This window comes from Panthera leo, chromosome B4 (genome assembly GCF_018350215.1).
Source record: "Panthera leo isolate Ple1 chromosome B4, P.leo_Ple1_pat1.1, whole genome shotgun sequence".
In the NCBI taxonomy this organism is placed as follows: domain Eukaryota; kingdom Metazoa; phylum Chordata; class Mammalia; order Carnivora; family Felidae; genus Panthera; species Panthera leo.
The window spans coordinates 84,606,642-84,621,617 of record NC_056685.1 but is presented as its reverse complement, the minus strand read 5'-3'; the positions used below and the strand labels follow the sequence as shown (position 1 = coordinate 84,621,617).

General features: G+C 40.7%; 1 protein-coding gene across 3 annotated transcripts in view; it reads left to right on the top strand.

Moving 5' to 3' along the window:
• Nucleotides 1–3,914: 3,914 nt before the first annotated feature.
• LRIG3 (leucine rich repeats and immunoglobulin like domains 3) overlaps nt 3,915–14,976 on the top strand; it is a 49,360-nt gene continuing 38,298 nt past the window's right edge. For 2 of the 3 annotated variants that reach the window (XM_042947032.1, XM_042947031.1), the window contains exons 1-3: nt 3,915–4,439; nt 10,032–10,103; nt 10,325–10,399. In XM_042947032.1, coding sequence (XP_042802966.1) covers nt 4,195–4,439; nt 10,032–10,103; nt 10,325–10,399 — 392 coding nt within the window. In that variant the 5' untranslated portion in view covers nt 3,915–4,194. Of the gene's footprint in view, nt 4,440–7,564; nt 7,600–10,031; nt 10,104–10,324; nt 10,400–14,976 lie in introns of those variants that run through there. The other variant, XM_042947033.1, reaches the window with a different exon arrangement.

Genomic DNA, 14,976 nt, shown 5'->3' with positions numbered 1-14,976 from the left:
GTTATACTAACCACAAAATGGGCAGCTGGAGGCTGTTTTAAAAACGGATGGGAATTGCCATTCACCAGGACAAAGTTATAAATGAGAAACTGTCTGGTGTGATTTAGGTCATTTCCAATAGAGTCAATTTTCAACTACCCAGTTAACCAGTGTAAACCTCTGAAGGAGTACAGAAATCCAACACTTGATCTCATCTTAATTCAAATGTTAAAAGACCTCCATTCAAAATGAATCTGGCTACTTCATACTAAATCTGTTTTTATGAGAGATTAGCCACAAGAATGGAGAATCAACATGTGATGCTACTGTATTTGTATGTGTGTGTGTACAGATAAACTACGTCATGAGACGATCAGAGAATTCAATGACACATTAAGATCGTTTCTGAATCACTGCTATTCCCTGATAAATTTGGGAAGATTAAACAAAGTTTTACATTCCTTTTCCTCCTCTATTACAGACCATGTTTCCTGGCACTCTGCCTCCATTCCTACTGTCTGCATACTTACAAAAGAAGCTGCACAGGGCTGTGAGGAACATTCTCATTCAGCAGAAACCCCATGGAAGTTCCGTCCTGTGGTTCATAAAGGGTTTGAGAAGTCTCTGAAAATATGACGGTGATTTAAAGTTCCCGTGTAGAACTAGTTCCTCTTTCTATCGACTGAATAGTGGAGGTCATATTGACACGGAGAATAGCCATATTTAATGTATGCTAAAACCTTTCCATGTCTTCACAGTTTGCTCAAAGACCATGTGAAGTTCTGAGCAAGCATAAGCCACATCCATAAAACATCCTCTGCTGATTGATTCCCAATTACAATTACTTTGAAGTGAAATAAGAACTTAAAGATGCTTACAAAGCAATCTGTGTGAAGAAATCTTCTAATCTATAATTTCTCCCCAGTTATTCAATTGTCTTGCCCATATCTAATCTGATGGCATTGTGTTTTAGCGATTACCTTTTAAGAATCTTCTCCAGTTTCAAATTCTTCATTAGATATCCAAATCAGTATTCATTATAAGGAATAAAGCTACTTTTTGATTGCACTCAAATTTATTTGGTTAACATAATATTTAATTCGCTTGTGTAATTATAGATATAAACAAGTCTGGAACTACTATGGATCCTACTGGTAGGAGCAAACATGCAAAGGGTGTACTAGGGAGGGGCTGGTAGCCTCTAGATTTCAGCTAGTCATGGCTATTAGTCCTTAAATAATATAGAGGGAATAGAGGGTGACAGCTAATACAGTGAACTTATACTGGAAGTCAAATTTAAAAATATATATATATATATTGTATTCCCAACTCACAGATGGAGAAACTGAAATACCGAAATTTTAAGTAATTTAATTAATATATATCTGGTAAAACCCTTGAAGAATGTACAGGAAAAATGATTATATGGAAAATTCTAAGCACTACCTAGGAAATAGCAGAGTAAAAATGGCCAGTTACATTCCAGTGAAGAGTGGATATGCTGGAAGGATATGCTGGAAGTGGAGGGATAGGACTCAAGGAAGCCTTCTCCAAAAGAAGGGTGCATAAGTTGAAGTGCAAACCAACCAGACAGAAGAGCGACAGAGGCCCCAGGGTACGAAGGAGGGACAAGGGAAAGAGCACAGCATGGGAAGAGAATTGCCAGTAGTTCCTGGAGTAAAATGAACACGATTAAATGAAATGAGTTAAAGAGGTGAGCAGAGGCCAAATACAAAAAGAGACTATATTATGCTAGAGAATTTAAACTTTACTCTGAGGACAGTAGGAATTAGGCATTGGAATCACAGGCTCAGATATGATCTTTCGGCTTATCACTTGAGTGCACTGTGGAGAAAGGACTGGAATGCCAGATAGGAAGGAGGCTATAGCGGTAATCCAAGCAAGAGCTGATGGTGGTCTGAGTTTGCGTAACACCTCTTGAGATGGAGCGGAGATATACATTCAGTTGCTAGCTTCATCAGGACTTGCTAATTGATCAAATGCAGAGGTGGTGGTGAGAATGAGGACTATTAAGGGTGAATGAGGTTTCTGGAGTTGTACTCATCTGGAAAGAGGGAGGTTTAATCATTCCTTGAGATGTCCAACTCATGAAGAAAAGGAGTAAGGTTCAGGGGTGATGAAATTTAATCTTAAACATGTTACATTTGAACGTCCAGTTTGAGAATACCTAAGAATGGTTGAATATGTAAGTCTCGAGTTTAAGAGAAAGATGTGGGCTGGAAATATGGATATGGTAAATGTCAGCACATAGGTGTAAGTGAAATGAACAGAAAATGAAATAAGGAGAGTAGAAAACGGAGAAAGAAAATGAGCCGAACTTCCCCCAAATGGTAGCCAATTTCTGACTGCTTCCATCACATGGGTGATAGGTCAATCAGCAAGCCACCACACTTATACATAAAGGCACATGTATAATGGCATGCTTCTTTCTAAAAACTCCAAAGCACTAAGCTTGATTTTCCTTACATGAAATAGATGGGGGAGACTGAGCTGAACACAGCACGACTGGGGTGTTTCGTGACCACTCCAAGCAGGCAGAGTGATCATTCAAAACCGAGATGACATCGTTATAAATATTTCTTAATTGTACATCATCCAAAAAAGTGGTGGAGTTGACACTAACAGTAGTGAACGGAAGAGGATGGGATATTATATCTAAAGTGTTCTTCAACTTCAAAGTGAGTCTTTACTCTCCCCCAAGAATGGGAGTGCTTATTAACAGGTGGTTTGCTGCAGTAGAAATCAAAGAGCACTGGAATTGGAGTTAAAGTCCCCACTGGACAAACTACGTCCACTCCTCAGTAATGAACAGTTTAAGCGGTCCCTAAGGAATGCTTTGGCAGATGACCTGCAAGAAACAACGACTGCAGAAGGTGAAGTTTCAAATAAGCTTCCTTTTTTCACCACAAACAGATTAGTTACCTTCTCTGGGTATATATCCTCACCTAGAGGAGGAGGATGTTCACAGATTATCTCCGGGGTTTCCAACATCCTGTGGCCCCAACCACCTGCAGGAGTAAGTCAGGACACAGACTTCACTGGGGAAGTCCTACATGCCTGAATCCACCCCACTCCCCAACCCCCGTCCCCACACACCCTAGCTAAGCAGGTACACCAGTACTTTTAGCCTGATAGAATTCTCAATCAGAATTTGTCATCACTCAAAGCCCAGGTAGACTATGGGGCCTATATTAACCTCTTCCTCCAAGGTCCTAGTTTTCATTTTGCCTTGAAATGACTGTTGACTATTTTTATTATTCCTAGCTATTGCATATGCTCTACGATTGCCATCACAGTTTACTGGAAGGTCATTTCCCAGAATTTCCCCCCAGCTCGACCCAATGCACTAAGGCTGGCTATTTCCACGCCATATACCATTTCCAATGCCATGACTTTTACATTTTATTATTTTTATCTTTAGAGCTGACATATGTGTGAAAAAATCAACCATTATTAATGTTAAAGGAACCGTATTTTTACTGAAACCATCGTTTCATCTGTGGATAATTTCTAATTTTTTTTTTTTTAATTTGGAATTGAAAACTTTCCTGATAACAGGACTAACTTTACTCCTCTCAAGTTTGCCAAAATACCTCCAACTCCGAGAGCTGGCCTAATGATGTGTTCAGTTGTTTGCACACTCCCTTTTTCTCTTCAACTCCATTTGATATATGTTTCCCAGGACGTAGTGGAGACTGCTGGCCGGAGAGGCTGGAAACTCTAACTCCAAATTTCCTACAATCTCAGCTCCACTTTCTCCCGCGCTCCCGCCCGGGGCTGGAGCCCTGTTGTTGTCACGTGGACTCGGGGCGACTGGGCCTGGCCGGCCAATGGGCGCTCGACGGCTCCGCACGCCCCGCCTCCCGACTCCACCGCGCCGGGACTTCACGCACCGCGGCGGGGAGGAGGCAAAAAGTTTCTTTGCGGGCGAGAGGGTCTTCGGCGCGCCGACGCTGCTGGGGCTGCAACTCTGTCGCAGCTGGCCGTCCTCTCCGGTTTTCCTCTCGCTGCTCCGGGGCATGAAAGGGATTCGCTGCGGGGCGTAAAATAAAGGAGTTTGCCGTGGAGCGCCGGACAGGGCGCGCATACGCGGCCCCGAGCGCGGGCAGCCACTCTCAGCTGCAAGTTTGTGCCGGTCCCCGAGCGCGCGCCGGCTGCGGAGCGCCGGGCCGAGCTAGAGGCCGCAAGAGTGCGATGGGCGCGCCGAGGCTCTGTGCGCCGGCGGTGGCGCTGGGACTGCTGCTGTGCGCGGTGCTGGGGCGGCTGGGCCCGGCCGAGGGCAGCGGTCGCGGCGGCTCGGGGACACTCGGGCAGCCTTCTGGGGTCGCCGCCGAGCGCCTGTGTCCCGCTCCCTGCCGCTGCCTCGGGGACCTCCTGGACTGCAGTCGCCAGCGGCTGGCGCGCCTTCCCGAGTTGCTCCCGCCGTGGGTCGCTCGGCTGTAAGTATTTTCGAGGGCACTGGGGGGAGCCGCTCGAGATTCGCAAGGGGCCTGCGGCTCGGCGCTCAGTTGGCCCTTCTGGGGCAGTTGCTCTTGGCCCAGGCCTCGAGCGGCGCTCCGTGGGGATGGAAAAGGAGCCGTCGAGGCCTCAGTCTCTCTACCCCGGTGCCTGGCTGCAGGTGGGCGGGGGAAGGGAGCTGCTGACAACTCCAAAGGGTAGAGCCTGGGTCCTGAGCCTTGAGCCTGCCAAGGGGATTCCACTGCGCTCCCCTGCGAGGGCGGGACGGGAGAGGTGGCAACCTACGTGTTACCGGCGTTCTCAGTTCTCCCTGAGTGTGTGATCCTGTGGCTCAACTACAGTTCTAACTGGTTCTGGCCCCCTATACTGTTCCTAACCAGTAACTGAGTGAGCCTTTATTTGAGAAGTCCCCCTCGCCAGAGTTCCATGCAAGCTGTAGTAGACATCCTTTTGTTGTTCTTCCCCTGTGCTTAATTTCGCTTATAAGAAATTCCGTAAAGCCTCCACCAAATTGTAACGCATCCTGGTTCCGGTAAGAAGTCGGCGAGACTGATGAGTAGATACGGAAAGGAAGGAACTCGTTTTCAGAACGAAGGGCGTGATTTCTGTAGCTTCTCAGCAAACAGTTTAGGACAGAGGACTGGACGCTGTTATGCAAGTTTTTGGAAGCTAGCTGTGAAGTCTGAAAACTTGAAATCACTGCCAACTGCGTGGAAGAACAAGGAAGAAGATGTAGTTTAGTTGGAAAGGCTGATTCTTTCCAAATGTCCTCTCCTTAGGCTCTCCAGGCCCCAGTCTTTTGTTAAAATTGGCGGACTTGTGTAAAATGTAAATAATCAAAACTTGTGTTTCTCAAAAAAAATTAAAAAGTTATCTTGTCTAAAAAAGTTGAAATACAGTCCATTCTTAATCCTTAGGTTTGAGCCTAGCAGAATTGCAACGCAAATTCTGCCTTCATCCTGGTAATAGTAGTAGAAAGTTTAGTCTGGTAGTTTAAGAAATTGTGTTTTTAAATCATTGCGCTAATCAAAATCTTTATTTGTGAATTGTGGGACTGTTGGCCCCAAAAGCACATTATTTGTGTTAATAAACCTTACTTTAACAGAAAAGTAGAATTAAAGGTTTAGATGATTTAATCTCTTATGATGTTTTAATAGTGTCGTTTTTTTTTTTTTTTTTTTTTTTTTTTTACAATTGAAAGGAGATAAGGGCTTTAACCCGAAGCAGGAAGACTTTCAATTAGTTGTGGCTAATTCTGTTCAATTGCTTCTTGTGGAGGTCATGCTGCCTTATTCATGAAATGTGAATGGCTCTATTGACAACATATGGAACTGAACATTTGAATGACTGGAGGTGAACATGTATGAATAATAGAGAGATGAGAAAAAGAAAATGAATAGTCCTTCCAGGGGTGTGTTTAGAAATGCTTGAATCATTCGCCAAACTTATATTAGTAGTTTCTCATTGCCAAGTAGTCTATTGGGTCATGCCAGTGTGCAGTATATATTTTTGGTGTGAATTTGGATGTCTTAAAAAAAAAATAACTGTACTGGTCTTGATTAGAAGTTGAGTTAAACCAAAAGGGGTTTGATATCTATTGAAACGTTGTCTTAAAAGTAGCTGACCTAATTAGGATTTTGTTTTGCAGATAATTTGGTGGCACACTAAAAACAAATTACAGTTTATTTGGTTAGCACAATCTTTAATTACATTTCCGCCAGCAGTAAATTGTCTCAGTGCAAGTACACATTCCTTAAATATATGTGAAAATAAGTTCCACTTGTATAAATAAGCACTAGGTCTGTTGTCAGAAGCCCCACTGTGATCACTCATTGGACAGTTCTGTCATCCTTGTACTTGTGTGACTTCTAACCAATTTTGTAGTTGTCACCAAGCCATGCGGTCTAAATTCTTTATTATAAATGTTTCTTTTGTTCCTAAAGCTCTAGAGGTCTCCTAGCTCCACCTTTGAAAGGAGCAGAAAAACACGTGGAATTGGGCTTTACTTCCCTGTTACTTGGTGTTTGGAACAGGAGGCATAAGATCACCGTTTCTTAAATTTTACACAATTATAAAAGCGTTTAAGTAGACTGTTTCAGAGTTGAGAACTAAACAGAAGAGTACGTATCATTCTTTCCCGTATCTTAACTTTTTCTCGGGTAATTAAGAGAGTAAACATTTGCCTTAGGACTAATTGATGAGAGCACCATTCAGGAAAACTTTGTGTTTTGTGTCTTTTGTTGAATTTGCGAGTTAAAATCCAATGTACGTGCGTATGTACTTTGTTCACTTTATTCGGTTGTAATGTATTGCCTTAAGAATCTCGTGTGTGAAAAATTGAATAGTTTGAGCTGTAAAATAATAATACTGTAGTTCTCTTTTCCAAAAGTAACTTGTACTTTACTGAAAGTGACTTTTAAAACAGTAACTACTGGAAGTCTTTGCTTACAAACTGCCTTTAAAGGCAGACTTGAGTTTACATCTTTTGAGTTTGCACTTACAGAGTTCTGAACCCAAAGAGGAGTGCTTGTTGGAATATGTTACTTTAGCCAAAAGAGAGAGAAGTTGCTCAATTGCCAGTGAGAGCTAAACGTATTAAAATCTCAATGGAGTTTCAGAATTATCTTATCACACAGAGATGTTTGAGTTAGCTGGGCTGAGGCAAAAGTCCGAAAGGTACTTTCTGCTGGTGTGGCTTTAGTGTTCTCCTGTTAGAAATCGTCTGCTCGGTACCAGAATTGGGGCTGGAGTGGGGGTAATGGGCCTTATGGTTTTCACAGCTGTTTTTCTGTATTTCCAGACTAAAACTTGAACATAGCAGGCTGATTTATGAGTCACTTTGGATCAGTGTCTTAAAACAGCTACAGCCTGGCTTTTTGTTTTTCAGCTTTCCAGATTTCTGCTGAATTTGCAGCTCTGCAGGCCCCAGTGGGATTGATTAAGAAGCTGAGCTGGATTTGCATTTTAAAATTTGACTTGGAAGTCAGATTTCCAAATGCTAAAAGGAACAAAATGATGGCCGGAACCAAATGTTGTAAATGAATTTTTTTCATGTATATTTATTTGCTTGCTAACGTGCAGGAAGACTTTTCTCTACCATGTAGCGTTTAATTTTCAAGCATTTGGCCGGCTGAGTTCTAGGTAAATAGTTCACACCTCCTTGCCTCGCCACTTTTCACATTTATTAACCTCACTCTACAGAGTTTTTTAGTAAGGTTTCCTGGGGAAGGTGTTCATTAATGGAACCCTAAAAATGAAGAATCTGCTTTTCTCCCTGAATGTTCTTGCGGGTTTAAGAAAATATCGACATTGTATGACTTGTGTTTGTTTTTAATGTGGTTTAGCCATAAAAACAATATAGGGAAGACTGAGGAAAATGTGACATCCTTTAACTGGAAAGTAATCATTTCTGAAACATAAACTGTATTAAATCTAAATTTAGATGCATTCAAAGATTCATGGCTTTAAGTATTTAGTAGTAAAAGTCACTTAAGAGGTGATTTTTTTTTCCTCCCACATATAATGTGGTTTTAATAGTACACAAAACTCAGGAATGGAAGTGTGTTGCAATAACTGAAATATTTAAGGTTGCCAGTTCCCGCTTCTGGATCAGAAATGAGTGGTCCCCAGCATGTGCATAGTTCTTGGAAGGCAGTTTCTCATTTTAAAGGTCTTTTGTTGGAGATCTCATCCCATTACTGGTTGAAAAAAAGCTCAACACTCGCTCTCTTTTCTCACAGGATTGCCCTATGAAATAATGTTTAAAACGAAGCGAAGAGTGTGGTTTTAGTTTTTTCTAATTAAAAAGAAAACCACCTGTATTAAATGGCAATGCCAGATTGGCTCCCCTTTTCCTTTTAAAAATTGAAACAATCAGGGACGCAGTTTTATGCTGGTTCAATGTTCTTTAGTTAAGTGGATCCAAATGAGACTCTCTGTTGATTCAGGCTACCTCCCAGGTGAAGGACTCTTTTCGCTGGTTGTTTTTGAAACCCTGTGGGAAATCCGTGACTGTCTGTGGTGCTAAAAGCACACAGGTTTTGTTTGAATCCTAACGTGAGTTGTTGGGCCCACGGGTTCCTTGATGAACTCCAGACGGACGTGAGCTGGGCCGTGAGGGAAAGTGTCTGGCTCCAGCGTGGTGAGCATGCACAGCAGTGGTTGTAATTGCAGGATTTTTATAGTTTAAAGACTGTGCCAGATTTTTTTTCATGTTATAACTCTACCAGAACAAATCTACTCATGTCTGTTACTGTCTGGTAGGTCTTTAACCAAACATGTTTCAAATAAAACCTTTGCAGATTTTTTTTTTTTTCTATTTAGGTGAAATAGAGAAATCCAGGTTTATTCTCAAAATAAAAATTCAAAGACTTGAAAGGATTGCTGGTTTCTAATTGTTAGCTTAATAGATGTGCACCAAGTTACACTGTGTTTTTCTGGATGTGATTCTTCGGCCCTTTATTTTTGGTTCATGCTTTTCTCCAGTCAAGTTTGGTTACCTAAAACTTGGGTTAGTTACAAGTCTTCATTTTTAAACACTGAAATAATTAATTTGGTAAGGGTTGGTAAGCTTCCTTCAGTGGGAGAGCTTTAAGCCATACTGCTTGTAAGCCTGATTTTCGATGGCTGTTCCAACCATTTCGTTTTCATTATACCACGTGGAAGGCGCACATTCAGTTTATTAACACATAAAGGGAATGCCATCAAATATTTACTGGGTTTCTTTAAAATTCTTGAATCTTAAATGCTCAGATGATGTCCTGGCCTAGAATATTGTATAAGTAGAAGTTTTGCTTTCTTAAAAATAATGCTGTCTTATGGAAATTGTTACTCAGGTTAAGTCTTTGAGTAAGAAGCAGATGTATTTAATGATTGAAAAAAATCTGATCATAGGTTTCTATACAGCCTACTTTGTAGGTGGTTTATGTGGTTTAAATTACACATTACATTATCAGATACTGAGATTTGGGAAATTCAGGAAAGTAGAATTCAGGTGGCTTCCTACTCTCTCACACACAGACACAGACACACACACACACACAAAATGGTACTTGAAATAATTTGGTGCCTAAACCCAGAGAAACAAATATGTATAAAAAGCAATTTCTATTTTGTTTGTAATAAAGACACTGATGCTTAATTTTATGATAATAATAAAAAGGTTTCTTTAGAGATTTGAGTTTCAGCAGCCTGCCTAATTAGCCACTTTTCATAGGCCATGACTTCATCATATCAGGTTGGAAGCGAGGAGATGGTAGGGGATGGGGAGGGTGAAGCAAAACAACCAGTTCACAAAAGATCTGTTCACCTTGTGCCAAAAAACATCTCCTAAAAATTTGTAGGCTCAAAGCACTTGAATCTGCCAGCCTCCTAAACTAATTTTGTCCTCAGAATTTGTATTTTTGATTTTGGCAGTTTGGTTACCATCTAGTTTGGGGAAAGGATGAACCAGTTATTTCTTATGTTGTCACTAGTGTTGATAGAGATATTTCATAACTGTCTTGCACTTTGTTAAAGACCGTTAGTGATTTGTTTTTGAAACTACCTATAACTTTATTTTTGTTTTCTCATAGGGACTTGAGTCACAACAGATTGTCTTTAATCAAGGCAAATTCCATGAGCCACCTTCAGAGCCTTCGAGAAGTGTGAGTCTTATTTTACTTTCTATTTGAGGTTGAATAAAATATACCACTTAACTGTAAAGAACATTTAGATAACAGTAAATTATTAAAAACTTTTAATTTGGGAGGTATCTTTAATTTTATAAAGTTTTTACCTCTGTGAATTACAGATTATCTAATCAGCATTCTTTTTGTCTTTTTTTCTCCCCCCCCCCCCCCCCCCGCCTTTTTTTTGGCACCTAAAGGAAACTGAACAACAATGAATTGGAGACCATTCCAAATCTAGGACCAGTCTCAGCAAATATTACACTTCTCTCCTTGTAAGTGAACGTTAGGATTTTGTGTGTATGTTTGCAAGGACCATGGGTAGTAGCAGTTCCGCATGGGCTAGAGTAAAGGTCTTACAAGCAAAATACGAATGTTTCTATAGATAACGTAGAAGCATTTTTTAAATTGGTTGACTTGTTTTCCAGCCGTTCTCTCCCAAATTTGAAATACCATTGTAACAACACACTTTATGTGTTGCTGTCATTGCTGAACTGGTCTCCAAGATTCAGAGGAGCTGCTTTCACCTCATAGAGACAGGTGTTGGATGATGTCCTGTAGACTAGGACTAATTCTGGTTATTGCTCAGTGGTCGGCATGGGATCTGTGGGTTAGGTATTACATAGTTCCTAGTGGAGGGTGATTGGAGTTGTTTTGTGAGAAGTGGGAGTTGGTAATAAGACACTGAAGTATTCTCTTTTAAGTGTGGTACCTGTAGTAGAAACCGAGGTTCAGAGACAATAAATCAAAATATCAGCTTTATACAGTTAAAATTAAGTACGTGATTGAAGTTATAAACACCACTGCATGTTACTTTGCGAAGATGAGTTTTCAAATAAAATTAAAATTGTGCTAAATTTCCTGTATTTTTAGGACAAATAACATGTTTATACTCATGCTTTGGAGAGGTTCTGGCATAATTTTGACTTTCGGCACTTAAGGGTAGCATGTAGGATGTGCAACATTAAATTTCTAAAATTTAAGTAGCTTGCCACCATGATCTTGAATAATTTAAAAATATATTTAAGCCATTGAGCTTAAAATGTTCTCCTTCCTAATACAACTTAAGAAAAAACCACCGTTGTTGCTTGCTTCTAGGAAAGGTGTTGTGAGGGTTGAAATTATACAGTAAATTTCAGGAAAGCTGTTCAATTAATTAAAGTGATCACTACCCAATTGCTTACATCTGGTGATTTATAGAGGTTGGGTTTTACTGAGGGCCCAGGTCACCTAAGTCACGAGTGCAGCCGCTGTGTCTGCTTTCCTCTGTTTGAATAAGAACTAAGTGACATTTGATACTGATGTGGTTTTTCCAAAGATCAGAAACAGAAAGGAATGAAAGAAAAAGGAGTTGGTATTTGACAAATAAACACTGAATTTAAGAAACATTTTTATGCTAGCATTAATACCTGTTTTCTTTGTCTTTCATAATTGCTTAAGAATTTGGTGTCAAAATGGAGTACTGGTTTTGGTATCTTAAACAGCTTTAGCTATTCGCATTGGACCAGTGGGGCCTTTCTAAATCCCAGGGAATGCCTCTTCCCCCTGCTGTTCTCGTCCTGTGTATTGGCAGGTTCTGTCAGCATGTTCAAGAGAGTCTTGAGTTGAGGGTCATTGGGTGCTTCATGGTTGAGAGGGTCCACCGTGGAGTTTTAGAATCTGGGTGGGGTGGGGAAAACAGTCTTCTCTTTGACTTGGTATAGAGTTGAAATCGTAAGAACTTGTAAGGAAATTAGAAACTTCTATTGGAAATAAACAACCTAGGTGATTTTAATTACACTTCAAGCTTTCCTTTATAATTTGAAAACTGAAAAAGAACTCTGGAAAGACAGAAGCCTTCGAAATTTGAACCGTCCTCCCTGTTTTCATTTGTGTTTTACTTTAGTGAGCGCTGAATAATCTTTTACTGAACTTGAAGACTCTCACTTTCTTTCCCGTTAATGTGTTGCAGCATGTCTTACCGGGGATTATTTTGTTCATTTTTATGTAATGAGAGATCCTATTTATTACCTAGATTACATAGCATCCGCAAAGGATTATTTATGTGATGGGGCTGCTAATTCAATATAGGTAGTGAAAAATTGTTTTCATGCCTATAAAATATGTTGAAAAATGTATTTCTCTGGCTGTTTTCTTTTACAAATGTGTTGTTTTCTCCTGTAGTCCTCTTTCGATATTGCAGTACACGGTCATTGTTTCTGAAGCACTGTTAATTTCTGTCCTGTGTTGTATAGGACAGAGCATTTTCTTTTATATAGAAGTACTTGAACATTAGGTCAGTACTTAAATTTCTGAAATTTCAAAAGAGATTGTTCAACCACATCCCATGGCTTAGATTAGAAGCTTGCCATGGCACCACAGTTAAGCACCATGTCTATCAAAGTAGGTCTCAGGACTGTTTGACTTCTTTTTGATCAAGGTGTTTGGTTTTTGTTTTTTCATAACATTTGTGGAGGAAAATAGGTTTTTGGGGGTCATTTGTGCAAGTTAAATCATTTGGAAACATATTAAAGGAAAGGAAAAATCAGTTGGGAGTCTTGAACAAAAAGATTTAAGGTTGGTTCTCCATATCTTTGCTGCTCTGTGCAGTGGGGACCCTTCCTAGCTGGAGGCAGAGAAGAGCACCTGGTGAGACCTTCACCTTCTCTCATCTTCAGGAGCCAGGAGCAAACGGCATCCCAGGTCCAGAGATGAATTCGTTTAGGGACCACTTCTGATAATGTCAGGGAAGCCTGGTAAAATACCAGGGTCTTTGGGATGGTGGTTGGATGAGCATTGAACTTTTCCTTAACAAAGTTCATCTCTAACCTTTTTAGGGGTCTGTCAGAATGTAAAAGACCTGAATAGACTTGCTTTTCTTTGAATCCCACCCAGAGCACAGAAGTCATTTGACATGCTAGAGGCAGCACATGGTTTGTGTGATTTTTTTTTTCTTTTTTTCTATTTTGTAGCCATGGCAGGATGCTATACGTTAAGGGAAGAAATGCAATAATGTTTGGAATGAACATACATTAAAACTGTTGCCCTCATAAGGCAACTTGGTGGCTCAGTTAAGTGCCCGACTCTTGGTTTCAGCTCAGGTCATGATCTCATAGTTCATGAGATGGAGTCCCACGTCAGCTTTGTGCTGATAGCGCGAAGCCTGCTTGGGATTCTCTCCCTCTTTCTCTCTCTGCCCCTCCTCTGCTTATGCTTGCTCTCCCTCTCCCTCTCCCTCTCCCTCTCCCTCTCCCTCTCCCTCTCCCTCTCCCTCTCCCTCTCCCTCCTTCTCTTCTCTCCTCTCCTCTCCCTCTCCCTTTCAAAATAAACAAACTTAAAAAAATAAAACTGTTGACCTGGCATAAATAAGTTAATTTCACCAGACATGGTAGTTCTGACCTCCTGTGAGGCAGCATGAGCCACTCAAACATTGGACATCTGTAAAAATTGTGGCTTGAGTTCGGGCAGTTTTGACTTAGAGCATTTTTGTTGAATTATATAACATTATTGATACATAACATTATTATTGAACAAAAGAGTTCTCACTGGTCATTAAATAAATTTGGTTAGATCTTGGCCTTGACACTGGTGGTTTTATATAGCATTGCTCAACATGTAAGTACTTGCCTATGTGTTAGAGTTGAAAAGACTTAGGTCCCTGAATGTCAAAGGAATACCCAGAGTACTTGTTAAAAAATGTCGATTTCCTGACCCTCTCCCTAGAGATTCTGAATTAATGGGATTGGGTGGGGCCCAGGAATATCCATTTTAACACATCTACCTAGTTGGTTCTGATTAGATATTCAGTAAGTATTTCTGGAACCGCTGATGGAATCCAGTTATAATCAAATAAGCCTTTTCTCGTTATTTCTTATCTCAAGGGTAGAGCATTTCTCCCAAGCCCATCATGTTCTTTATAGCCTGTAATTTTTCTAGAAATGATAATGTCATCCTTCGAGGGTGGTTATTATAAACATTGCTGGTGGGACCTCAAAATGTGTACTCTACCAACGGACATCCAGTGGAGAGATTTAAGGCAGAATGAGGTGATGAGTTTCGCTACCTGAAGGTGTCATTTTGTCTTTAGTGTGGAGGATGTCCTGAAGGTGGCTGGAGGGTGGTGTAGAGGGGACAGATGATGGGGGAACTAGCCCAAGAGTGATGCCAGTACTGTGTCACAGCAGCAGAACAGTGATTAAAGCAAAGCTTAAGTTGGAATTATTTGCTGGTTCTTCCATCTACTAGGTTTCAGATCTTGGGCAAGTCTCTGTCTATGTTTCCTCATCTACAAAATGAGAATCATAACAGTGCCCACCTCCTAGGGTTGTGAGGATCTGAAAAGAGAATACAGACAGAACCATCTGGCATATGCTGAGTGCTCAGTGAATATGATGAGCTGTGATCATGATGATGATGATCATTCACTCAAGTGAAATTCGTGGAATAAATACACAGTGCCAGACTCTGTTTTAAGTGCTGGGGACACAGCAGTGAACAAAACAGACAAGTCACTGCTGTGAAGTTTCCATTTCTAGTGAGGAGTAAGAGGACACTAAGTAACAATTTTTTTTGTTTAAAGATTACTTCAGTTTCTTGATAAATGCTGTTCTGGCATTTATCTCATGGGAAAGCAAGAACAGAGAAGAGCCCTGGTGGATGCCCTTTAATATGTTCAAGGAAGGCTACTGAGTATTTGCCAAATCCTGCTATGTGCTGGGTACCGTCTCAGGTTGAGATTACTGTTTTGACCAAACAGACAAAATTCCTGCCCTCACAGAGCTGACCTTCTCACAGAAGAGGACAAAAAAGTAAAATAAAAAATGTGCTCAGAAGGTAGTGAGGGCTAGGAAGAAAAAAGAGCTGAGGTAATAGG